Source organism: Saccopteryx bilineata, chromosome 5 (genome assembly GCF_036850765.1).
Source record: "Saccopteryx bilineata isolate mSacBil1 chromosome 5, mSacBil1_pri_phased_curated, whole genome shotgun sequence".
Taxonomy (NCBI): Eukaryota; Metazoa; Chordata; class Mammalia; order Chiroptera; family Emballonuridae; genus Saccopteryx; species Saccopteryx bilineata.
The window spans coordinates 63156609-63181857 of record NC_089494.1 but is presented as its reverse complement, the minus strand read 5'-3'; the positions used below and the strand labels follow the sequence as shown (position 1 = coordinate 63181857).

At 41.0% G+C, this 25249-nt stretch overlaps 1 protein-coding gene across 3 annotated transcripts in view; it reads left to right on the top strand.

Moving 5' to 3' along the window:
• MAP3K20 (mitogen-activated protein kinase kinase kinase 20) overlaps positions 1-25249 on the top strand; it is a 180728-nt gene that overhangs the window by 133719 nt on the left and 21760 nt on the right. For 2 of the 3 annotated variants that reach the window (XM_066233260.1, XM_066233261.1), the window contains exons 11-16: positions 2491-2626; positions 13893-13937; positions 15833-15863; positions 15963-16102; positions 19945-20007; positions 21213-21305. In XM_066233260.1, the coding sequence (XP_066089357.1) occupies positions 2491-2626; positions 13893-13937; positions 15833-15863; positions 15963-16102; positions 19945-20007; positions 21213-21305 (508 nt within the window). Of the gene's footprint in view, positions 1-2490; positions 2627-6189; positions 11123-13892; positions 13938-15832; positions 15864-15962; positions 16103-19944; positions 20008-21212; positions 21306-25249 lie in introns of those variants that run through there. The other variant, XM_066233262.1, reaches the window with a different exon arrangement.

The following is a 25249-nucleotide window of genomic DNA, read 5'->3' as shown; positions in this document are numbered from 1 at the left end:
AGCCAGGCCTAAGGAAGCAGATTGAGGAGCAAAATACTGACTCAGTCAGCGCTTGTTTTTCTCTGTCACTGTGTCCAGCTTCCTGCCTGTTGATCTGTTGTCCAGATGGGGGCAAATCACAGTCAGCTCCCAGAGCTAGAACTTGAGATGAATCCTTGGCTTAAATTACAAGTGAACTTGAATATGTTTGGCCATTTACTCTGAGCAAAATGAACAGCAGTGAGCCCTGGCAGGAGAGTTGGGCCTGGCTTGGCAGAAGCCACTGCCATCTCACCACCAAGTGGTACCCTCTTACCTTCTCATTGACTGACAATGGCTCTTTCTTTACTATGAAAGTTGAACCTAAGGTTTTCCACATTGATTTTTTCCCCTCTCATTCTCCAGTTGAAAAATAAAAACAAACTTATTTATGAATAGGTATAATATTTATGTCTGAAATATCAAAGATCAAATTTGGATTTAATGATACAGTTATAATTTTGGAAGATAGCTAATTTGGTGCCTTTCTTTAGAGACTTTAGTGTGACTTCACTATTATATATATAAATTTTTCAAACGGTGCCAGGGAAGTGAAGTGTCAGACCCAAATCCAGACCCACCTCAGTAGCTGTTCCCTGAGTTGGGATTTGCCAATGAATACCCAGAATCGTTGGCTTTTCATCCATTTAGTTCCCATCTGCAAGGGCATTAGAGTAAGCTGTCTACTTACCCTAATTTCCCCTGGAAATAAAAAAAGGCAGATATTGGTGACATATTTTCATTAACTTAGATCTGGGGGCTTATACTTTCCAAAGACAAGGTCTCAGCTGGAATTACCCAGGCTGCCATGCAGGCTTGCCGTAGTGGTTCCTGGAAGCAGCTGTTGGCAGCACTCAACAGCTAATCTACAGATCACCTATTTCCTGCCCTTCTCTTTCTGTGCCTTTGCCAGCTCTTCTTCCCTTGGGTTGTCTCTCTCTTTCTCTCTCCCCCCCCCCTCTCTCCCTCTCTCTCTCTCTCCTTTCTCTCATGGCTTCATTACTGTTGCTTTTCCCATGGGCTCTTCAGAAACTCAAGAGAAAGAACTTCTAGCTCTCAGAGCATAAATTTAGACTTAACCATTTATGGTAACCCTAAAGGAGAAAAAAAATTGCACTTAGCCATCTTACCAACTTCAATTTCTGTAAAGGACAGATTTCTATTACTGGAGATATTGTTCCAAATGGTGAAGTAGGTCAGCCTATAGAGGCTAAAGAGGGAACTTTCTTTTAAAATTATTAGTTAAAAACCACCTTAGAGTACATCTGGCCCAGGATTTGCCACACTTGCCTGGTTTTAAAAATTATCTGGATCTTTTATTAAGTAATGGAAATTCTACCAAAGTGCCAAAGTGTTGCTTGATAGAGGATTGGATAAAGAAGATGTGGTACATATATAATACAATAGAATACTACTCAGCCAGAAGAAATAATGACATATTGCCATTTACAACAACATGGATGGACCTTGAGAACATTATACTGAGTGAAATAAGTGAATCAGAAAAAGCTAAGAACTATTTGATTTCACACATAGGTGGGATATAAAACTGAGACTCATGGACATAGATAAAAGTGAAGTGGTCACCAGAGGGAGAGGGGTGGGAAAAGGGAGTAAAAAGGGACAAGTACACAGTGATGGAAAATGATTTGGCTTTGGGTGGTTGGCATGCCATACAATCAACAGTTCAAACGCTATAGAAATGTTTACCTGAAACCTATGTACTCTTATTAATCAGCGGCACCCTGCTAAATTTAATTTCTAAATTTAAAAAAATGTAAAAAATAAATAAATAATGGAAATTCCTGGGCTCCCATTTAACCCTACTGAATCATGAATTCTAAGGAAGGGTCCTAGGAATCTGAGGTTTATTGTCTGTTTTCTTAACAAGCTGAGCAGGTAATTATTAGGATCAGGCAAGTTGGGAATCCCTAATGTAAAATAATCACCACCCCATACCACTGACAAAACAGAAGCATCTTAATTGATTGCTTGAGTTACTCAGCCAGTGAGTAGACTAACATGAAGTTACTGTTACTGATGGTGTGATATTGATCACCTCACTTGAGTATGGTTTTTCCATCTCTCTCTGTATGAGATTAGCACTTGATTTTGGGGGACTGTTACGAGAATAAGATGAGATAGTATATAATAGTTCTTTGTAAACTGTAAAGAGCTAGGTGAATGTAAGCATTTATTAAACGGCTAAACCAAAGCGCCAGCTTCACACCTTCGGCTCCCTCCCAGTGGTTCCTCACTGCTTTGTTAAAATATGTTGTGCTTATTTTTCCAAACTAGAAATTACTCATTGATTTTGAAAGCTATGAGGGATTTGTTATTCTCTGATAGTTTGCTGTTTGGTTTAAAAGCACAACTTTTAACCTTTTACTTTGATTAAGCGTTCTGATGGTCCACTAAACATGTAATACCTCTCGAGCAAAGTTGAGACTTACACCAGTTATCCCTGTGCAGGTGCGAAATTGAAGCAACTCTTGAGCGACTGAAGAAACTAGAACGTGATCTCAGCTTTAAAGAGCAGGAGCTCAAAGAACGAGAAAGACGTCTGAAGATGTGGGAACAAAAACTAACCGAGCAGTCCAACACCCCGGTGAGTGTTCCTGACAGGGCTAGCCCACCCCCCACTTAGAAGTGGCTGAGCATGGCAGCATGGCAACTGTCCTCCCCCCCCCTCCACTGCCACCTTCTCTCTTCCTGCCTAACATCTGTATACCAAAGGGGCCCATGTACACTCAGGTAGAGCTCATAACTCATTTCGTTTATCAGAATGCCAGAAATTTAAAAGAAAAGCTTATCCTATTTCTGGCTCTTTCTCTAAGAACTGTTAACTCTGTCATTGTGTTCATATATTAGAATTATAGAAATAAAATTTGGTATATTTTCACACCATCTGCTAGATATCCAGAACATGTGCCATAATGCTGCTGAACTCTTTAAAGTTCATCAATAACTAATAAATGTAACACCAAAGTAGCTAGTTGTCTAAGAAAGTCTTTGGTGTGTCAGAACTTAACCAAGTTTTCCTTCTATAAGAGAGCTAATTTAATGACATATGATGACAAGCGTTAATGTTCCTTACGCAGTTTAGCGTTATGCTCATGGGCAATAGAAGAGTGGAAAAAGGCTTCTCTCAGGACAAACTTCCAATGTTTATTATACCTAGGGAGAATCTCAGTTTATTTCAATCCTTAAAATCCAAGGAAGATAAAAATCATTTTTAAGGATTTTGCTATATATATATACATTTAACCTTGACTTTATATGTTAACCTGCTATATTAAAGTCTAATCAAATTTCAGCATTCTTTCATATTTTAAATGATTATTGTTTGGGAAATGAAGTATAAATTTATCATTGGTTTTTCCAGGGTTTTTAATGAGTTGTATTTGTCCACTTTAAAAATCATAAGAAAGGTTAAGGTTAAAAGTACATGTGTTATGTATTTTAAATTTATTCTTGATAGTTGCTATGGCAGTTATACCAAAAAAATACCTAAATGCCCTTCATGTAGTGATCTTCGCAAAGCTTTCCTATTTTTAAAAGTCTTAACCTCCATTAATCAGCCAGTGCCCAATTGCAAAGTATTTTCCAGTGTCTAAAGAATAAAATAGTTTGACTTCCTTTCCAATATACATGGAGAAACAACTGGATATCCAAAAAGGGAAATTACAATGAAGATAAATATTTATTATTAGATTTAACTTTTTCAGAAATAACTTTGGTTATTCAGGAAATCCCAAAGTAAGAACTGAATTGCTATACCTAACTAAGGCTATCATGGCTATTAAAGAGGGATCACATTTTATAAGTTCAGTGAATTTAACTGGGCTTCCAAGAAAGAAGTCCTGGTTGAACTGATGTCAGCAGGCAGACTTGGAAAGATTACCCTGACAATCTGTAAGGGAGCATTGCTTTTCCCGGTGCTGATGAGAGGCAAAAATATGGCCATCTTCTTGAGAGGTTTTTTTTTTTTAAGTACATTGAAATCTTAAGCTATAAAGCATTGCATGGCTTGACTCTAAATGTAGCATTGTAAGAAAAAACTTTAAACCACCTATTAGAGTATGCTTTAGAACCTTTCTTTGGTTTATTGGCATTAGTTTTGCTAAGAAATTATGGGCTGCCTTGCACACATTCTTGCTATTATTAGTAACATAGTTGTGTAATAAAGAACAAAACACTGTGGGTGCTCAGTACGTTGTATGCTGCATTTTAACTCCAGAAAATTTTCTGTAAAGGAACTGCTCTGAGGGCTACCATCTAATAATGGACTGCATGAAGCACCTTCTCAGTGAGATTTTCTTAGTCCTTTTTTCACTTATGAGGCCTTAAGTTTTCTTTCTTTACATACTTGCTTTTAATGTCTCTTCTACTTAAAGCTGGTTATTTCTGAAGGAAAAGAAAGTTTGTGCTCAGGTATTTTATAAGTAGATATTTTTCTTTTATCTTCACATCAGTTTCTAGATGACAGTAAATGAGGTTTCTGAAAGAAAGATAAAATAAACCTTTTAAAAAGGAAGTGGCTGGAGATTTTAAGTTTCCTGTAGGTAACCTCATCTTAATTATTGAACTTTAACATTGGCATACATGATTTTAAATTGTATTATTGAATTTATTTCAAGGAAGGACACTGTTTTCTTCACTGAAATTAAAACATTAGTTAAGATATTTGGAAAGATGAGTTCTCCATACATAAATAGGAACATTTACTTTTTATATTGTAGGTTGATATAAAAAACATTTCTTTTAAGAATAAAACCTTATTAGAGAGACATTTACTGAGATCCTAACATAATGTGAGGAAAGACCCAGGAAATAATAAAATAAAAAAGTAACAAAGAGTTTCCTGAGAGCATCTAACAACTGAAACCAAATGTGAGAAGCTGGGAATTTTGACTACAAGTAGAAACTGTATTCTATTTCCAGTGTTAAAGGCTCTAAAGCAATTTTTTTTTTTTTTTTTTTGTCCACATAACTGGTACTCTCTAGCCGAATTAGATGAAATTCTTATTGAACTAAGAATCTCAGAAATTTTTTTCCTTATAATATCAGGTATTAAAAAAAAAAAACCAAAACTCAGCTCCAACTTTAATTTAAAAATTAGGAAATTAGCCCTTAAAAAGGATCTTTACACCCAAAATGTAAAGGCCCCCCCCACAGTTATATATTTGTACATTGTGATAAATTTACTCATATTTAAACACCAAAAATATAAGCCTTAATTTGCTTATTTCTCAAAAAAAGAGGTAGTAACACTTTTCAGAGGCAGTTTTACTGCCAAAATGAATCTGACCAACATTTATGGAAATAGGTTGGCTCTTCAAAATAATTACATTAAGGTAGAAAATAAATGTCTATATCCACTGTGAGAAGGAGAATTCCTAGGGGAAAAAAAGTTTTGCTAAAAGAAGAAAACATATAAGAGAGAATAGAGAAAAAGATAATTTAAATTAATAGTCATTTCCTTTCCTCCCAATTTTCACTTGTATTTCTATACTTGTTTACAATGTAAATGTTAGAGATAGAATCTAGAATTTGTATACAAGTAAATTATTTCATAAATTGAGTAACTAGTGTTATATGTGGCTGTGATTAAATAATAACTGGAAACAAGTGAATCTAGGCTGTTTTTAGTTTAGAGTCAGACCCGAATCTAGCTAAAAAGGTCATTAATGACCCACAATTCCCATTGACTGCTGAACTGTTCTCACGAATCCTCTAAGCTTTTCTTCTTTGGTTTTTAACTTGAGATTTCATCTCTGCTTAATTTCTTTTTTAATATAATAGTTAACTAATGTTTTTCTGTGAAAGTGAAGTTGGGAAAAATTAAGAAAAGTCCTAAAATCTATTTTGTTTTAAGCAAAAGGGGGAGCTTAAAACTTACAACTTCCTTCACATTTGAAATTCGGCTTGCTATAGAGTGCTTTGCAAATGTTTGGTTGTGATTTGTCCTGTCATTTTTAAATTGTGGCGGCAAATATCCTGGACCCAAACCTGCCAATAAATAAATTCTCACTTAATTTTCTGCATTCACTTATCTCCCTAATCATTTACCTTCTGTGCGGTGCCTGCTAATTTTGTGGTATCTGTTTCCTTTATTTAAATTGGTCCTAATTGCTCTTTTTACTTCTGTCCTTTCTTCCCTTGTGATAGCTTCTCTTGCCTCTTGCTGCAAGAATGTCTGAGGAGTCTTACTTTGAATCTAAGACAGAGGAGTCAAACAGTGCAGAGATGTCATGTCAGATCACAGCAACAAGTAACGGGGAGGGCCATGGCATGAACCAAAGTCTGCAGGCCATGATGCTGATGGGCTTTGGGGATATCTTCTCAATGAACAAAGCGGGAGCTGTGCTGCATTCTGGGATGCAGATAAACATGCAAGCCAAGCAGAATTCCTCCAAAACCACATCTAAGAGAAAGGGGAAGAAGGTCAACATGGCCCTGGGGTTCAGTGATTTTGACTTGTCAGAAGGTGACGATGATGATGATGATGATGACGGTGATGAGGAGGATAATGACATGGATAATAATAGTGAGTGAAAGCAGAAAGCAAAGTAATAAAATTGAAGATGTTTGGAGAAACACAAGAAACTTGTTATCTCAGTCTGTACAAAAACCAATTAAGGAGGTAGAAAACCAAGCATTGCATTTGTAGGTCGATTACAGTTATATGATAGTCATTTCTTTATTGATTTTACTTTTGATTGGTTTTTGATCACAGAAAAATTGAGGGGGTGGGGAGAATCGAGCCAGAAAAGGTATATGAATCAGCAAATGTAGTACCTGATTATAGAAATTTGTGATTCCATATAATATAGTATTTTTAACTAATGATGTTCTGGCTTTTTCTTTAATGACTACTTTATAGCTTGTATTTGATTTGCTTTGATTTCGTTTATTCAGTTGCTTAAGAAAACATATTTTGAACAAGTACTCTTAACTCCTAATTCTTCTTTGACACTTGATTTTCTTGTAACATACTACTTTTTCTTCTTGTGGCAATACACTCTATTGTCAGAAATAATTGATAGTGACTACAAAATCCAACGATAAAAAAGTCGAGATGAAAGAAGGTTATACAAATACTTCTTCAGAAACATAGATGCCAAGAATTTTCAATACCTAATGGCACAACTATTCAAAGTAAGACCTGAGAGGTGTTCTCAATAGCACATTTGAAGAAGAAATACTCTAATTTGACAACAGCAGTGGATGTCATAGGCTTTCATACCAGCGCTATCCCTGGTAGCTTCTTAACAACAACACACTGTCATCTAAGGCTTACCTTTTCCTTTATGTGGAGAGAAAGATATGGTCTTAAAGGGATACTTCAGGAGGTGTGAATGTTGGTACAGGCCTACTCTGCACTTCGGCTGAGAGTGTGTGTGTTTTTGTTTTCCAGAGGGGCTAATCATCTTGGGTTCTAAGTATATGTATAGGTTTTTTAAAGAAGGAAAGAAATATTATAAAAGGAATAGCAAAAATAACTTTTCATTACTTAGGCAGGATGAAGGGTTCTTTTTATATCAAATGTAGCCTTTCAGAGCTATCATTTTTGTACCCAGACTAAGCGATGCTGATATTACAGAGAGAAGTGGATGGAGCTGCTACTTTAAATCCTGGGTACCAGACAGACATTCTCTGAACATTATCACACATTTGTTAAATAAAGTTTGTTTAAACTATAAAACACTTTTAAAAACCTACAGAAGATTTGTAGTTACATAAAAATAAAAAGGCAAAAGAACAAAGACTTTTTTTTCAGCCTAAATTAGAGAGCAGTGCCGTTCATTTGACTATTAAATCAAAGTACTTTTGGTGATTCTTTTTATGGAAGACGTAAGAAAGGATGTCATCATAGACATCTAATACTGTTTCCAAGTATACTTGATCATAAAAAGCCTCTTGGAATTTGAAGCCTGGCATGCTTCTAATACCCATTAAGAGCTGAAAAATACCACAGAATGATCAATACCCTGTTCCAGCTTTATTTGGAGAAAAATAACAAAATATTCTGGGTGCGAGATGTGGAACAGCCTACGTAAGTGGGACGATAAAGAGAGGGCTCTGAAGCCGGATCATGACCCAGAGCTCTGGGTGTGTTTGCTCTACAATCTTGGACAAATTATTTAACTTCTGTATGTCTGTTTGCTCATCTTTAACATGGTACTATATAATGATAATAGTACCTCCTTCAAAGGATTGTTAGGATTATTATTATTATTATTATTATTATTGTGAAATAATACATGTGAAACACTTAAGGACCAGGCCCATGGTAATGTTAACTACTGTAATTATGCCACTGAAAAGACACTGAAAAATAAGTGGTTTCAGTAACTTTCTGGAAAACTATCAACTTCAAGTGGTATCCGTTTAGTATGAGATGAAATTAAAAGTGCTCCAGGAAAGAGTATGCGCTCTGGATTCATTCTGTTGCTCTTTGAAACTACCATCCACAGATTAAGTAAACACAGCAAGGGCAGGCAAGCCTTTCATCCAGTCTGACACATGGGTACAGATCCGTGCACACCACAACATTGTACTGGTGACAAACAGGCACTCACTTAAATAAGCATCCTGTCCGTGCTCCCTGACTCAAACCAAGCCACTCAAGCAGAAAATACAGGAATGGAGCAGAAGGGACAGGTTTCAACTCTTGACATCCCAGCATGCTCTGGGGCACTATGACTTAGCAGCTTGAAGGAGAGAACCAGAGAGGGTAGTTTAAAAGCCTCTGGCACATTTTACCAGGCAAAGGTAAAGTCATTCATTCCACAGATATTCATTGAGCCCCTTCTCTGTGCCAGGTACTATTATTCTAGGGAACAGCTAGACAAAAATCTTCGTACTTGTGGAACGTAAGTGCTAGAGAATGGAGGTCAACAATAGACAAGTTAACGTGCCGTGTGGGATGAAACTGTGCGATAAGGGCATGCCGAAAAGTGAAGCAGGGAAGGGGGATAAGGCACATGGGGCGTGTGGAGGTGCTTTAACGTGTGGCCAGGAAAGGCCTCGCTGACAAGGGAAGCTCTGTGGGCTCGTTATGCAATCTGTGCACTTTATGCAAAAATGTAAAACTTGCCTCTCATTTATGAATAATCAGCAGTAAATTTAGAATATATGAACTGAATGAAACTGACATTTTTTTCCTTTACATATAAATCTAGTATGATTAAAATTTTGCTTTATTAATAGAAAAACCAATTAAGGCTAAAAGAGAAAGGTAATATAGAATTCTGTACCCAGGCCCAGATTTACTGTTAATTAGGTAATATTTCTTTAATCTTTCAATCGCTGCCATTTCCCACCAGTGTTCCAGAAATGGTCATAACTCAATACTCCCGTCAAGAAACTGTAAGGATTTAGGGTGCCGCAGATGGGTCACCTCAGTGATCAGCTTACAGCTGTTCTCCAGCAAGAAACAGGTTGTGGATAGTTACCGTATGGCACTGGCTATTTTACTCTCTGTTCCAAGTCAGTATCTTTCTAGGGTTTTGGACATCCCTGAAACCTGATTCAGAGTGACGGAATTTTAAAGTGGTCTTAAAGATTATGTAGAATTTGATGGCACTCTACGAGTGGTTCTCATCGAGGTGGTGCTGTGCTATTATTACCTAAAAGGATTTGGGAGTGCTGGGGCATATTTGTGCTTGTTTTGGTGACTGGGGGTATATTTGGTGCCCAGTGCCCAAAATGGTAACATCCCGAATGCCCGGGACAGTCGCACCCAATAAAGAATTGCATCCGATATTCCCCACTTGTGGACATGGTCTCTTTCCCCATAAGAATGCTGGTAGAAACTTTATGAAACATCTAAATTTACTCTCCTGTTTCACTGATGTAACTATTAAGAAAAACATCGCTGAGGTAGCTACAATTCTGCAAAGTAGCCAGGTTAATTTAAAGGGGCCCTTTCTTAACGATCTTTCTTTTTTTTTTTTTTTTTTTTAGCAAAATCACAATTTAATATTTTTTTTAAATAACTAATGGGAATAGGTTACAGCCACATAGCTGTCTTGTTTTCGATATTGTGGAACTGTTGACAGTTTTTAGCCAGTGATTTTTAACATTCAGCAGATTTGTTAGACTTTACCACCAGCTAAAGAATTCAAATTTGATCCCCATTAAAATCAAGAAATTGGGGGTGGGAGTGTTTGGGAGAGATCCGAAATGACTTCTGTAGTACTATGATGTACTTTATTTTTAGAGTTTTCATTGGAATAATAAGAATTCTGTGAAAGATCATTATTTTGAATTGAATGTTGATACCTTAGAACTTTCTTTTGATATACTCGATTTGTTGCAGCCTTTTGAAATTAGCGATCTCACCAAACCACATATATAATAGAGCATAATTTTTCTATAATCAGGTACCTCTTGCTGCTTTTGAATAAGACTGTTTTCCTGCTTAGATTTTAAGCATTGCCAGAGAAAAGAATATGTTCTGTTCTTTTGACTGTAGCATAGGCTGACAGCTCTAAATGTAGCATTTCTGTGATGAAAAGGGAGTGTCTACCAGGAAATCTGGGGGACTAGTTAGTGTCCTCTGATTCTAACTTCGTTTGCACTTCATTGCCTGTGACAAGCTTTCTGGCATGTGATCATTTACTTCAAAGTAGAGTTTCAAGCACCTACATTAACTCTTTTACATTGTGTGCAGAATAATATATCTTTTAATGTCACGTAGAATACACTGCACATACTACTTTTCCACTGTTTTAAAATTTTTGTACTAAATAATAGAAAATATTTATATTCTTTGAGTGTGAGCTTTGAATAGATGGCATTATCACTTTATTGTTTTTTTAACAAAATTTTTTCTCAGTTATTCTATTGCAATGTTATTCTGAGCAAGTCCTATGCCAAAATCTTGTATAATGTTTGTATGGAAGAATAAATTTTATTCTTGTGTGATAAGACTACTCAGTTATTGACTTCATGGTTGGAATTTGATATTCCCGCACAAAGTCCACAATGTATTCAGAAATCTGAGTTGGTGCCCTAAATTTCATCTTGATGTGAACTTTGCTTGCTTTTCCTTTGTTTTAAGACTCCATTTTACAATAAACGTTTTGACAGTAAATCCCTTTGTTATGTGTTACTGTGTGTATCACATCTTTGTTGGATTTGATTCCCAACATCCTTTGAAGGAATCATGGTCACACGCATGCACATGAGTGTGAAATTTTCTCGCCTGAAATCAGTTGGAGTGTAAATAATGAATTTGTAAAATAATGGGTCAGGCACAAGGTGGATTTTTTTTTAATCCCCAAAGAGAGACAGAAAGGCTTAGAACTCACCTTACAACAGATTCACTGATGTGTTAACAAGTTACAGAAAACACAAAAGAAATGGTAAGCCACTGAGTGGCTGGAGGTCATTAACTCTTATCTCCTGTCCTGCCAAATCCAAACCATCCTGAAGCAGTGCCTTCCCCTCACGGTCTTGGCAAGCCTCCTGCAAGAACCCGGCCAGAGCGAGTGACACACTGAGCCCAGTGCCTTTCCCTGGCCTCAGAGTGCGAGAAAATGCTTCTCTCCTTTTGACATTAAACCAGAGGTGTTGGTTTTGATTAGTTGTTTCATTTGCAACCTTGATTCTTATCAAGAAATAACTTACCAATTTTGTTTACCACATTTCAGAATGGTATAAAAATCAAAACACTGCACATCCCTCCACTCCTTATAAGAGCCAGCCCTGATGCAGGGAAGTCTTTCCATAACTTAGTCGGTTGTTGCTTGAACTAATCAAAAATCATTCCTTACTTCACATTTGTTTCCAGGATGGGAAAAGGAAACGACGCGTTTCTGCAGCTATATTCAGGTGCCCTAGGAGAAATAAAACTTGTCATGTATTTTCTCCGATCAATATCAGTTTTAGATCCTATTACTCACGTCGTTCTCCTTTCCGCATTATTAAGCAGGTGATTCCCACGTATACCAGGTAGTTCGGAGGAGGGAGAGGCAGTCCTGAGGGAATCAGCCCATGGACCTAACAGACTATAGGGAGGAGAAGCAAGTTATGCCATCGCAACTTATCTATAATGCTCATACTCTACACATTCGTAGTCATTGTGACTAGTGAGTCTTAAAGAAAATTCTGCCTGGCCCCCCCGAGTTGGCCGCATTTCCCTTTATCCTTGGTACATACATACACACTGGGTCTGGTGCTCTGAGCAGGCGAACGTGCCACGCCTGTCCTCCTCCCCCCACCCCACCCCACCCCACTGCCAGGGTCTCGTCCTGTGGCTTCTCCTCATCTGCAGTCACTGCTCTTCATCCGCTGCAGGGGCCAGCTCGAGCCGCTGTGCCTTCCATTCCTCCATCTTGTCTATGAAGCTCTCCCTTTTCCCTGTCACGCTCACATTCCAACTTGTCTATGAAGCTCTCCCTTTTCCCTGTCACGTTCACACACACTGAACTCTGCACTGAAGAACTTAGCATTTTAGTGAAAGCACCTTTCAATTTCATTCATCCCAACAAATTGTTCAACAGAAATTTACCAGGTATTGTATACCAGGCACTGCGTTGGGCACTGAGTGAACCAGGATAAAGGTGGCCTTGATCCTCCACGTGCAGTTCATACCTGTTTTACCACCATTTCAATGAAAAACTCCTTGGAGGCAGAGACAGGCCTTTCCTAGCAAGGTTTGAACATGTGAGTTCAAAATACCTGCAGATTAAAAGGATCAACTCACCCATCCTCTGATTTTTATACTAATATTAAAAATAACTAGATTCAGCTTTTTCCAGCTCACCCACAAGAAAATATTATTTGTAATGGAGGTTAAATAGTACTTTGCCACATGATCTCATGAGCAGTTCCTCCATTTTGACAAAGTTAAGTTAGTTAAAGCTAATAATGGCTGTAACAAGCTGATTCAAGTCACAGGAGACCTAGATATTTTTCACATTATGTAGGCATTTATTATTTAGTCTATGGCCATGGGGCACACACTGAAGTGGCTCTGAAAATGGTGCCCACTGCAATCCTGTTGCACAGTCATCTTTCACGTTCGTGTACCTGACAGGGAGGGAGTTGCGTTCAGTTAGAGCAGCTCTGCAGCCTGGGCTTCTTAGAACAGCTCCGGTTTCACTCGTGCCTCTTCATTCATGGGTCCTAATCATTGGTTTTAAAAATATGATGGAAGCAAGCAAGCTCTGGTGAGAGAGCTCAGTTGGTTAGAGCATCATCCCGATACGCCATGGTTGCGGGTTTGATCCCCAGTTAGGGCACAGACAAGAATCAATCAACAAATGCATAAATAAGTGGAACAACAAATCAATGTTTCTCTCTCCCCCCTCCCTTCCCCTCTCTCTTTCTAAAATTAATAAATGTTTCTTAAAATCTCAAAATCAAGATATAATGCAATGCAAGCAAGACATTTAGTTAAACACTTACAAACTCTCCTATAAGAATAAGCATGAGTCATCTGGTTACCAAATGGTCGCTTTGGAATTTTCATTAATAATCAAACAATCTTCATGTTGACTGAGAATTCCAAGGGAGACTCTGGCATCTGAGAAACGTAAGAAATTCCTTGGCTGCCCTGTGGTGGGATATAAAAGGACTGTTGGTATGCCAAGTACCAAGAGAAAAATCTCAAGATGTACAGAGTCCGGCTGCAGCAGCTCCCAAAGTGCAGGGAATTGTTACTGAGAGGTTGATGCACATGATTGGCTTCTGTGGGCAAAATCCTGGGAGCACTGAAAAATTCCTCTTAAGGTCAGGAAACCTATTTTCCATTCAACCGAGCCAGAGCAGCAGCTGAGAGCTAAAACAGACAACGGGATAAACCAAAGAAAAACACAATGATGATACTACTTTTTAAAAATTTCATATTTCCCATGCAGCTGCTGCCTTCCTTTGAGATTGGCTCATGGACTGAAGAAGACGTGGTAAGCAGCTTCTGCTAATGCCTCATTTGACCTGGGCAGGTACTTCGTAAACTCGTCCACAAGTTCAAAGGACAGCTAGAAGGGCTTGGGCCTTAGAAACTAGAAGTTGACGAATTCCATGTTTTTCTATTTTAATGCAGTAGTGTTTAAAATCAGGCCTCCAGAGCACAGCAAGTATCTCTTCTAACCTTAGGAGAGGATTGCACCTCCCCATTTGCTCTGAGAAGTATTCCAGAATACAATAGTGAATACCAGTGACAAAGCTAACTGGCTGAGCCAGGGCACCAAATGAGCACATTTTAAACAAAATGATCTTAAATGTTCCTAAAACGACCAGGGATGGACTTGAGTCTGGTGTCGCGATCTGCTAAAGGCAGTGCTTGACTGCAGTTCCCCAGACGGGGTTTCCTTCCTGCCTTAGGCCGGTTACAAAGTGGCAGGTTGCACTTTGCCATCTTTACACTGACCTTCCCGAGGAGGAACGGACACGAGTTCTCAGACAGTCTCCGCAGCTGGAGCCAGAGAAGCCCCTGTTTCTGAGAGACTGTGGACAGACTAAGTCAAAAGAAGACCTGTGCCCTACACTCGGGGAGAAACCCTGAGAGCAAATCCTCCTTCGGCTGCTCCATCTCTGTATCCGTTTCCTTTCTAAAAAGGGCCTGAGAGACGGTGGTTGCCAGGGGGCATAGGTGGTGATGGGCAGATACTCGACTCAGCCTGGGGACACGCAATACAGGGTACAGACGGTGTGTTGTAGAATTGTGCACCTGAAACCTGTATCACTTTGTTAACCAGTGTCACCCCAAACAATTCAACAAAAAGGAATATAGAGAGAGAGAGAAAAAAAAAAAGAAAAGCAGGTCTGAGAATTCTTGATCAGAGACCTCAGGGGCTGATGCTGAAGGTATCATTACATAAAAATAAAGAGAGAAGCTATAATGCCAGCCCCAGCAGGCCCCGCCCCAGGAAGTGGCCAGGTGCCACAAGGTACAAGCTCACTGCTTGAAACTCTCAGGAAGGGCTGTTGACCTGACTGGCGTGCTTTCTGGGCCCAGGCGTTTCCCTCCCTGCCCTGTGCATTGGGTGACGTACAACTGCTTCCACCACGAGCTGACCTCAGGCTCTGATGGAGAAGGGAAACTTGGCACCTCTCTGTTTTTTCTGCTGCGTCCTGTTGTCAGAGCTCGGTGACTCTAATGTTCCTGCAAAATTTGTGCATCTAATTTGAGAAGAAATTTTTTAAAAGGCTATTTTTAGTCTGCCCTGGGTTCCATGATTTTCAAACCATTTAAATAAAATTCTAGGATCAAGGGCTCCCCAGAGAATTGGTGGCACTGGGCCTGGCCTCCCTTGACCAGGGTAATGTGAGAAGGTTCCAGTAAACATGCACCAAGTGAAATTCAAGGACTGAAGGTCACTGGGTCCAACCTCATTCTATGTGGGAAGCTGCACGCTTTAACTTGTCTTGGGCTACATGACTACTTCATGGCCAGCCCTGGACCAAAGGACACATCCTACCTGTTTCTGTCGAATGCTGTGTGGTCCCTGTTACAGTTGCCAGGTAAACCAGTGCCCCTGAAAAGCCCCGGGGACACAAATGGAAAATCATTATTATGAGAACCTTCTTGAAAGGGTTTTTCAATATCTCCCAAAGAAGAAGGAAAACAAACGTCCCCCAACTGTCCAAGACCCCCAAAGAGAGGGGTAGCTCCAATTTGAAAGCTTGAAGTTTTAAAATCATAAAGAGAAAATTTTCTATTTTACCTTTGTGGTTAAGCCAAGAATTAAAGATATTTGCATCACCTGAGAACTGCAGGTTTCACTGTTAATAAATCCGGCCACCAACTATGTATGAATCTTCAAAACTATATATCTATGTGTCCTCTCTTTCACAGTACCTTTGGGTTCAAGAGCTCGTCACAAAAGGCAAGTGAAATAATTTCTCTTCTTAATTGATGGAGTTAACTTTGCTTTGGGCATAATTTAGTTTAATTTTTTTTTATGCCTCCTAATCCCTTCCTCCAGGTGACTCCTCGGCAGAGATGAGTGTATATGCGAGCTTGTTTAAGGAGAACAACATTACAGGAAAGCGACTGCTGCTTCTGGAGGAAGAAGACTTGAAAGACATGGGCATCATCTCCAAGGGACATATCATTCATTTAAAGGTACCTCGGAAAGGGAGGCCCGTCAGCAGATCCGCCCCGAGCGAGCGGGTGGTGTGCTGGTGGCTGAGGTCACACAGGGCAGGGCTGGCGGGGCTGACCTGCCTCCCTCCCAGTGGCTGTCAGCTGCTGCCCCCGGGGGCCCCTCCTTCCTCTCATAACCCAGTGAGAAAAGGGTTAATACCTGCCGCAGCAGAAGCCATCCCCAGGTCCTCAGGAAGTCTCTAGTCTAGTGGAAAAGAGAGGTATTAATCGTGCCCTCCCGGGGAAGTGACGGATGTAGGAAATGCCGCAGGGAGAACGGAGGAAGGGCTCCCCTGGAGAAGGTAGGAGGAGTTGAGAGCAGAGGAACTCGTCGGTGTGGAGCAGGTGAAGGGGGTGGAGAAGGAGGTGTTCCGGGGGGAAGATGCCCGTGGAGAAGCCCTGAGTGGGAGGAAGCTCGCGGGCCGGAGGACCCGGCCTAGGTCCGTGCGGGCCTGCAGAGCGGGCGTCCCACCTGGGAACAGCAGGGTGCAACTTCGTTTAAGGCCAGAGAGGGGAGACCTTCACCAGGTATCCCTCCTGGTGCCAGAACCTGTCCGCGGAGTAGGAGAAACCTCAGCCACTGCTGTCCCCATAACAAGGGCACTCTGTTCGGTTTGCGACCATCATAACTCAGCCCTGCGGTAGACGCCACCATGTGTGTAATTTGAATCCCTCGTTTTTTCTGGAAATTCTAACATTGCCCCTAAAATTTCCGTCTTGAACAATTTCAAAGCTAAATCTTGTTGTTCTTGCTTTTATTTTTTGTAGTTTAGCAACCAGATGTGTGTGTTTGTTTGTTTGTTTGTCTTGTTTCTTAGTTACTCAAAGAAGTTCAGCAAATAAGAATTGCTGGCACCTGTGCGGATGTTGTTATTAATCAGAGGTCTGCTTCAAGAGAGATCTTAGGATAAAATCAAGTTTGCTCCCCAAGCCTCCTCAACCCCAGGGCGGGTGGATGGAGGGGTGGGCCCAGGTTAGAAGGAAGAGCAATAGACTAGAGAAGGAAAAGTAGAAAAGCAGCTTCCCGTTCAGATTCACACCTTCACAAAACCTCAAGCAACATGCCGGCTACTCTCCTCGTGGCCTCAGGTAGAGCTCCCGACACTGGCCTTCTAGGGAAACCCCTCTGTGGTCTGAAAAGAAACCCTCTGCTTGCATCCTGTGAACCCCTGTAAAGGATACTCTGACAACCCTCAGCACCCCTTGGGTGGTGGCATGGCCTTAACTTCAATGTCTTTTCCCTCTCAGAAGATGGGCAGGAAATATCATGCATATACATGCACCTCAAAGGTTGACAAATAACTAAACCTCAGCCGCTGGGTGAGGGCAAGTCCATCCCCAAAAGCTATGCTGGCTTAGATGGGCTACGGTAGGAAAAATTAATTTCTCTAGCACAGAGAAGTGGCAAGGGTCCAAGAGAGAAATTCGGTAGATCTTCTACTATTTGCCAGCTGCCCAATGAGATGCCCCCACTGCCCCTTCTCCGCGGCTTTGAAAAGGACCAATGTTCCTTCAGGAGCAGTCAAGGTGAAGGGGGTGGCAGGCAGGCTGTGATGCCTCACCAAACCCCAGAGTGATTTAAATATTCCCCGATGAGGCCTTGGACAGCCTAGCTGCCCCCTCATGCCAGCTGGTGGCTTTAAGGCAAGCCGGGTCCAAACTTATTACTGTTCACCAAAGTCGGCGAATGCCTACTAATTGCAAGACTGGGCCTGAGCACACACAAAGAGGAATTCTCCCCGAAGGAGTTTATGTCCCAGAGAAGAGATAAAACATGTGCTTACAGCTTCTCATAATTTAAGGTCTTGGCAGTCAGAGGACAAGAACTATAGTATTAGTTATCTCCACTTGGAAGGGGCGTGGGGGGGTGGGAGGAGACAGAGAGGAAAAATGTCAGGGAGTGGGTGGCCCTTGAGCTGGATCTTGAAGGAAGCCCAGAATTTGGAAAGTAGACAGGAGTGGGAAAAGAAAGACAGAGAAAATAAGGAGTTGAGAGAGCGAGAGAGAGAGCGCAGAGGGGGATGTGAAAGAGCAGGGTCTGTCCGACAGAGGCCTAGGTGTAGAGGACGTGAACTCGGTACATAAAGCAGGAAGGAGGTGGACACTCCATGGCTTCAGGCCTGGGTCTAGGATCTGGGCGTACTATTGGAAGTTTTGAGAATTGACATGTTTAAAACTTTGCTCCTGGAAGTTGTACAGTGGGTTAGAAAGGAAAGGCTGGGTTTTGAAAGACTAGTTCAGAGGCTGTAATGCAAACACCGAGGCCTCACTAATGTAGTGAAAGCGTGAGTGGAGAGAAGGAGGGACACCATAGTGAGAGAGTTGTCTGCAGGCAGGAAGTAGCACAGGGAGAGAGACTAGTGTCACACAAGCCGAAGGCTGAAAAAGCTCTACAGAATCAGGGTTCGTGCTGCCAAGGAGCCAGGAAACACATGCAAAAAGAAAAAGCCATTGTTGGGAGCTGCCAGAGGGGGCGGGGTCAACTCAGTGTCCTCTGCGCCCGAGCTCCAGAATACGGTGTGACTGGCCTTGCTGGGGGAACTCCAGACGCCCCTCAAGCTCCCGCATGAGTCTGCATGTGCACGAAAGACAGCTGGTCCTCAGAGGGCTGAGTCACAGAAGTCAGGCGTGTGGACCCTCCGCCTAACTAGCAGAGCCTGGCTGTACTAGAGCAGCCGCGTAATGGGGGCACAGCCAGCAGCCAACACTCCATTGAATGCCGCCGGATGGCGGGGGAATCTGACAAATAAGCTTACATGAGAGGGAAAGATTGAGGGGAAAAAGAGTCATGGAAATTTGTTCTGTGAGGGTCCTGCCTACACTCTTGGGGTACTGAGGGTAAACAATACTCAGGCTGGGCCTTTGGGGATAGGATTCTGGATGAGTACCTCCAGAGTAGAGGAGCCTTTGTGGTACTTGTCAGAAGTGTTACACACACACACTTGTGGGGAGAATGGGCCCTTCATTCTCTGCTCTCTCACTGAGGCAGGCACAGGAATTGTTGTATGCCTTCTCAAAGAGCCCTTAAATGGTAGGTCATAAAACTAACCACTGGTGCGGTCTTCCCATCTACCCCTCTGCGACCCAGCTGTCCCCAAGAGCCTGCCTTGGCTCCCTTCTGCCTGTGCCCGGCAGCCTTCGGGAGGAGGGGCCCCGTACAAGGAACAGGGCCGAGCATCCCATAAGTGTTCATCACATCGTCAAGTGTCAGCAGCTTTCATTCCACATGATAAAATGCATCTAATTTTTCTCACATTGGCTCTTTTTTACTCTCTACATCATATGTTCAGTTCACTGAAAAGCTGGATTATACCTGATGAGTCTAAAAAAGGATTGTAATAATTTAAACTGTCCTCCTTTCCTCTATGAGTTCTTTGTGCTTTGTTGGGGGAGGGAGTGTTGGACACAGAAACTAAGCCCTTACAATGCAACAAACCCTTTAGTGAGATTTCAGCCTTAATGAAAGTCTCTGGTGATATATTCATGTTCTTTGTTGTTTTTCCCAGATACTCAGGGTAACAACCACATTCTATGCACTAAAACATTAGCTTATCATTACTATACTGGTGTTTGAAGAATGATTTTATTTATTGTTTAGTCTGAGATTTAAATTTTTAAATATCTTCCTGTTCCATTAAATAATTACAAGCTACATATAGTACTGTGAACAATCAGGTTTATTCTCAATAGATGTTGACTATTAACATCCCCAAGATAGTTCACGAACTATATAAATTAAGAATGCCTTTATATGTGCACAATAATTTTAATCCTCTTGGCATTATCAGATCATTAATAAAGTCATGTGATTTTATTTTCAGTCAGCCATTGAGAAATTAACCCACGATTATCTAAACTTGTTTCACTTTCCACCACTAATTAAGGTAAGTAAGGTGTTTTTTTACTGAGAATATGCTACTTTTATTGACTTATGCACCTGCCACCTCCACACCTAAATTTGCCAATGTTGGGAACTGTTGTTTGAAGTGAAACTTAACTATATATGTCCAAAAAAAGACACTTTGAATGATGTTTAGGATGTGCCTAAATTGAACACCCCTATTCCATGAGAGTTGAAATATTAATAATACATTCATGATAAGAAGCACACATGTCACCTTAGGGCAGTGGTTCTCAACCTGTGGGTCGCGATCCCGGCGGGGGTCTAACGACCAAAACACAGGGGTCGCCTAAAGCCATTGGAAAATACATATTTATTATACAATACATTTCCGATGGCTTTAGGCGACCCCTGTGTTTTGGTCGTTCGACCCCCGATTTTCCGATGGCTTTAGGCGACCCCTGTGTTTTGGTAGTTCGATCCCTGCCGGGGTCGTGACCCACAGGTTGAGAACCACTGCCTTGGGGGCTAGAGGATAGAAGTGCCGACCTCAGGCCTGCCCCCTGGCTCTGGAGAAACCTTGTCTACTCATAAGTCACTGAAGGAATCACACTCTAGAGCTCTGGGTGTTCACTTGCATTTTGGGGTGGTAGGCTGCTTGTTTGAACCACATATTAGTATGTGTGACATATCCTCTTGAATATAGTTAAAAAGTGTATGGTTCACTTTGTTATACAATGAGTAGATACTTGCACTTAACATACAGAATTCCTGCCATTCACTAACAATTATGGTTTTCCATCTCTAAGCCTTAGGAAGTTCACTTGTTCCTCTGCTTGGTCCTCCCTGTCCACATATGATCTCAGAACTGCATAATTCCTCTTTGGGAATAGCTTGTAAATGTTCTGAGTATGTGAAACTGTCAGGGTAAAGTCTCTCAGTACATCTCCAGGCACTAGGTATGTTTCTAGGGTACAGTTGCACAACATGCACTTTTAAAATGTAAGGTGGTGAAGTTCAATCTGTAATACATGAGATAAATCATTTGGGAAAGTTCTCAAAAGCATAAGATGTCATTTCTCTTGCTTTAAGTAATCGAAATTTGAAGCCTAATCCAAAAAATAACTGAAAGTTAAAACAATAGATTGGAATGGAAAAATCTAGTGCTGGGGCATCATCTCTTTTACATAAGAAGTGAAAGTAACAACCGTACATAGAAAAAAACTGGTGTTTGGTTTTCTGTTTTAGGACTCAGTAGATGAACCTGAAGAAAATGAGGAAAAAATAGTGAACCTTGAACTTGTTTTTGGTTTTCACTTGAAATCAGGAACTGGCCCACAGGTAAATCACATTTTAAATCTTTTGGATAAACTTCAACCTAGTTTATTTTTTTTTTCTTTCCTGGAACTCCATGGTTTTAGATACACCCACTCTGGTGACTTGATGCTGAGTAAATTCATAGACTTTACAAAATAGACTGTAGTTGAAACACTACCAGCTGCGCCTGAAATATCACTTTCTCACCACCCAAACCCTCAAGGAAACTCACAGCAAAGCTGGACAGGACAGGGAAGGCGGCCGTGAGTACCAGAGTGTCTATGCTGCTTGGCGTCACCGCTTCCTGGTTCCCGTTTACTAAGGGGAAACCGTTTTTAATATCAAGAGTAAAGCAACACTGAGAATGGAACAGTAGACTATATGGAAACATTATCGGCTCTCAATAAGGCAGCAGGACATTGACTAAGATTCATTCAGACAGACTTTCAGTTTGTGTTCTATTTAGAGTCAGGAAGACTGACTTGGCCTAGGTGGCATGTGAATGGAATCATAATAGGATTGTGTTACTTCAGGTTACCATAAATAACTAGTAATAATGATAACTTCTACTCATTGAACACTTATGGCATTCTAGGCATAGACTGGGGTGCTGATGTTATTCTCCCCCACTTACAAATGAGGAAACTAAGGCTCAGAAAGGTTAAATAATGTACCCAAGGTTCACATGGCTTGCAAGTAGCAGAATAAGGATTTGAATGCAGGCCTCTTGGACCCTAGAACCAAGCTCTTAGCTACATGATTTGTACCTTTCCTTGGAGGCAGCTCCTCCCAACCTGTGGCCAGTTGCTCTGGTGGGGCTGGTGTCAGCTTGAGAATGAATGGAAATTAGGTATTGCAAGCGGTTGAATTTTTTTTTTGTTTTTATTTATTTATTTTAATTGAGAGGCAAGGAGGCAGAGACAGACTCATGCATGCACCCTGACCGCGATCCACCCGGGAAACCTGCTACTAGGCGATGCTCTGCCTGTCTGGGGCCACTGCTCCATTGTTTGGCAACTGAGCTATTTTAGGGCCTAAAGTGAGGCCATGGAGCCATCCTCAGTGCCCGGTGCCAACTTTGCTCAAACTATTCAAGCCATGGCTATGAGAAGGAAGAGAGGGAGATGGGAAGGAAGGGTGGAGAAGCAGATGGTTATTTCTCCTGTGTGCCCTGACCAGGAATTGAACCCGGGACTTACATATGCTGGGCCAACGCTGTACCGCTGAGCCAGTCAGCCAGGGCCAAGGGGTTGAATTTTCACCCGGAGCTTCCAAAGATGCTCTTTCTAGACACCTGACAGAATGTCTTGCATACACTGCTGCACGTATATTGATGCTTTTGCTGAATGGAATTCTTTATCTCCCTTATTTTAGCCATCTAACTTGGTTGAATGAGAGCTGCTCTCACTCCAGGTTTCCTGCCTATGAATACTTTTCTTTTCCCTTTGTAAATGGGTCATTATCTATTCATGCCTGTGGCTACAAGCAGCCACAGAAAAGGGGCAGGACAGGAAGTTTCTCTCTCTCCTACAGCAAACACGGGCCCTTCTAATCCTGTGATCCTGTAGCTGTGGGCACCTCCAAGTCTATCTCATGGTAAACAAGCTGCACATTTAAATTTGCCTTCTTTAGTACCCTCAACTCTGTGGCACTTAATATATGAGTACTCCGTGTTTAAACATTTTTATGGCTTATAGGTGATAAAAGAAGAGGAAAGAATTCTCTTAAAAGAGACTTGATTAAGAGTAGCCTCAACCAAGAAAATTTTCAACTAACAAAGAAATGATTTATTATTTTGGAAAACTAAAAAATAATTTTTAGTAAATATTAGAAGCTATGAATGATATTTGATGCCAAATACAGTGATCTGGGTTTTTGCCATAATTATGTAGTTATCCACAAGGCCTAAAGCTACCACAATGTTTTATATTCTGCTGATTCTTGGTCACCTGTGCAGAGTCATAATTTCACCCAGCCTTCAGCACACATTTACTGAGGATGTCCTGTATGCCGGGACTAACACTCAGAATACAAAGTAAAAAAGTGCAGAACTCATAGCTTCTCAGGCTGTCACAGTGCCATGGAAATGCCATGGGTTCAAGGACACTCTCAGATGGGCCTGTTCAGACTCTGTCACGAGCTGGAGATGGGTGAGTGAGAGGGAGAAGGCAGGATGGTGCCGAGGTTTCTAGTGTGGCAGCAGGACAGATGATGTTATAATGTAATGGGTCAAAAAGTGAAATATACCATGTGGATGTCATTCCAATTCCCCACATAAAAACGGTTTATTTTGACCCTTAAAGGTAGATCTCAAGGAAAAAAAGACATCCCCAAAATCCCAATTAACTGAGTTGTCATACACCCATCTTCATGGAAAAGGTAAAGCCTTTAGCCCTGTCTCCATGACCAAGAATAAGTTACAAGAGGATCCTGCAGCTTTGGAAATTCTCTCCAAACCTGAGTTTGTATATCAGGAGATTTGCTTGTTTGTTTTACCTTTTCTTTTACAAATAAAATAAAAAGATGTGTTCTAATGACAACCATTGGGAATAATGTATGACAGTGAATGTATCAGGGAAATAGTAGCTGCCTTTTCCCGTTGCATCTGAGAAGGACCACCAGCTAAATAATGCTTAAAATTGGTATGTCAGCTAAGTAACTGGCCTACTAAGAGAAAACAATGAAAGTATGAGCTTATACACAAATATACAAATATATGTAGAAAAAAGCCTTTCCTTGAAAGACCTGTCAATCTTTTGATCTAAGAATTCAGACTAAATTATTTTATTACCTTCATTTTTCAGCCATATACATTATGGCACCAAGGTGAGGTTGGTTTGCCCAGCGGAGCAAAGCCGTTCATGTTTCAGAGTCTGTGCCTGCTACTGTGGTCAGGAGCCACTGTGCTTGCCCATGATCTTAGTCCTTACTGGCCCACCCCTCTGGAGAACCAGGCCTTCACCGGACCCTAGCATGGTATATAGCTCAAGAATTCTTGCACAAATGAAATGGCCTTTATTTTCCCTTCCCTTCCCTTCCCTTCCCTTCCCTTCCCTTCCCTTCCCTTCCCTTCCCTTCCCTTCCCTTCCCTTCCCTTCCCTTCCCTTCCCTTCCCTTCCCTTCCCTTCCCTTCCCTTCCCTTCCCTTCCCTTCCCTTCCCTTCCTTTCCTTTCCTTTCCCCTTCTCTTTCTTTTCCAACCTGACAGAGAAAAATTATTGGCCCAGTGGCTTCCCTCACTGAAATTTTAAATTAATGAGTTTTACCCATTCACTTGACCCATTTCTAATGAGTACAGTTAATTATTAATTTAAATAGCATTGTGTGCTGAAGCAGCCTTGAAGTTATGACAATGGAATTGGCAGCAAATGGATCTTTCTCAGCTCAAGTTTCCTGTGGAAAGGGCTTAAATACTTATGATGTTTATTATTATTTTATACCTCTGCCAGACACTGTGGCAACCACTTCGCAAACATTTTTCTCATATACTTGTTACAGCCCACCATCATTATCCTTGTATCATTCCTAGGACAAAACGGAGGAAGGGGAGAGGTCAAGTTCCTTAGCCAGAGTATCCACCTAGTAAGGGTCAGACCCAGGGCAGGGCGACCACGCTGCCACACAGCCTCTTTTTGAAAAGTATCATCTCCCAAAATAAGTATGTCGGTAATAGAAAAGTAAACAATTTTGGTCAGTTAATACTAAATTACCGCTTTGTTTTGTGTGGAAAGTACCTCACATCTTGTAACCTAAGGCCTTTGACTTGGCACAAAAGAAAGGGGCTGGCTTCCAGAATCCCAGGCAGTTTCTTATGGCAACCAAGCTTTTTCATTGAAATACTCAGCTGCATAGAGTGTACTATAACATCTGTAATAAATTCACCAGTCAGGAATATGGATTCTCAAATTCCTAAGTGATAAACTGTCAAAACACCCAACAGTTTTTTGAGACTTTGTGTCATAAAAAAAAT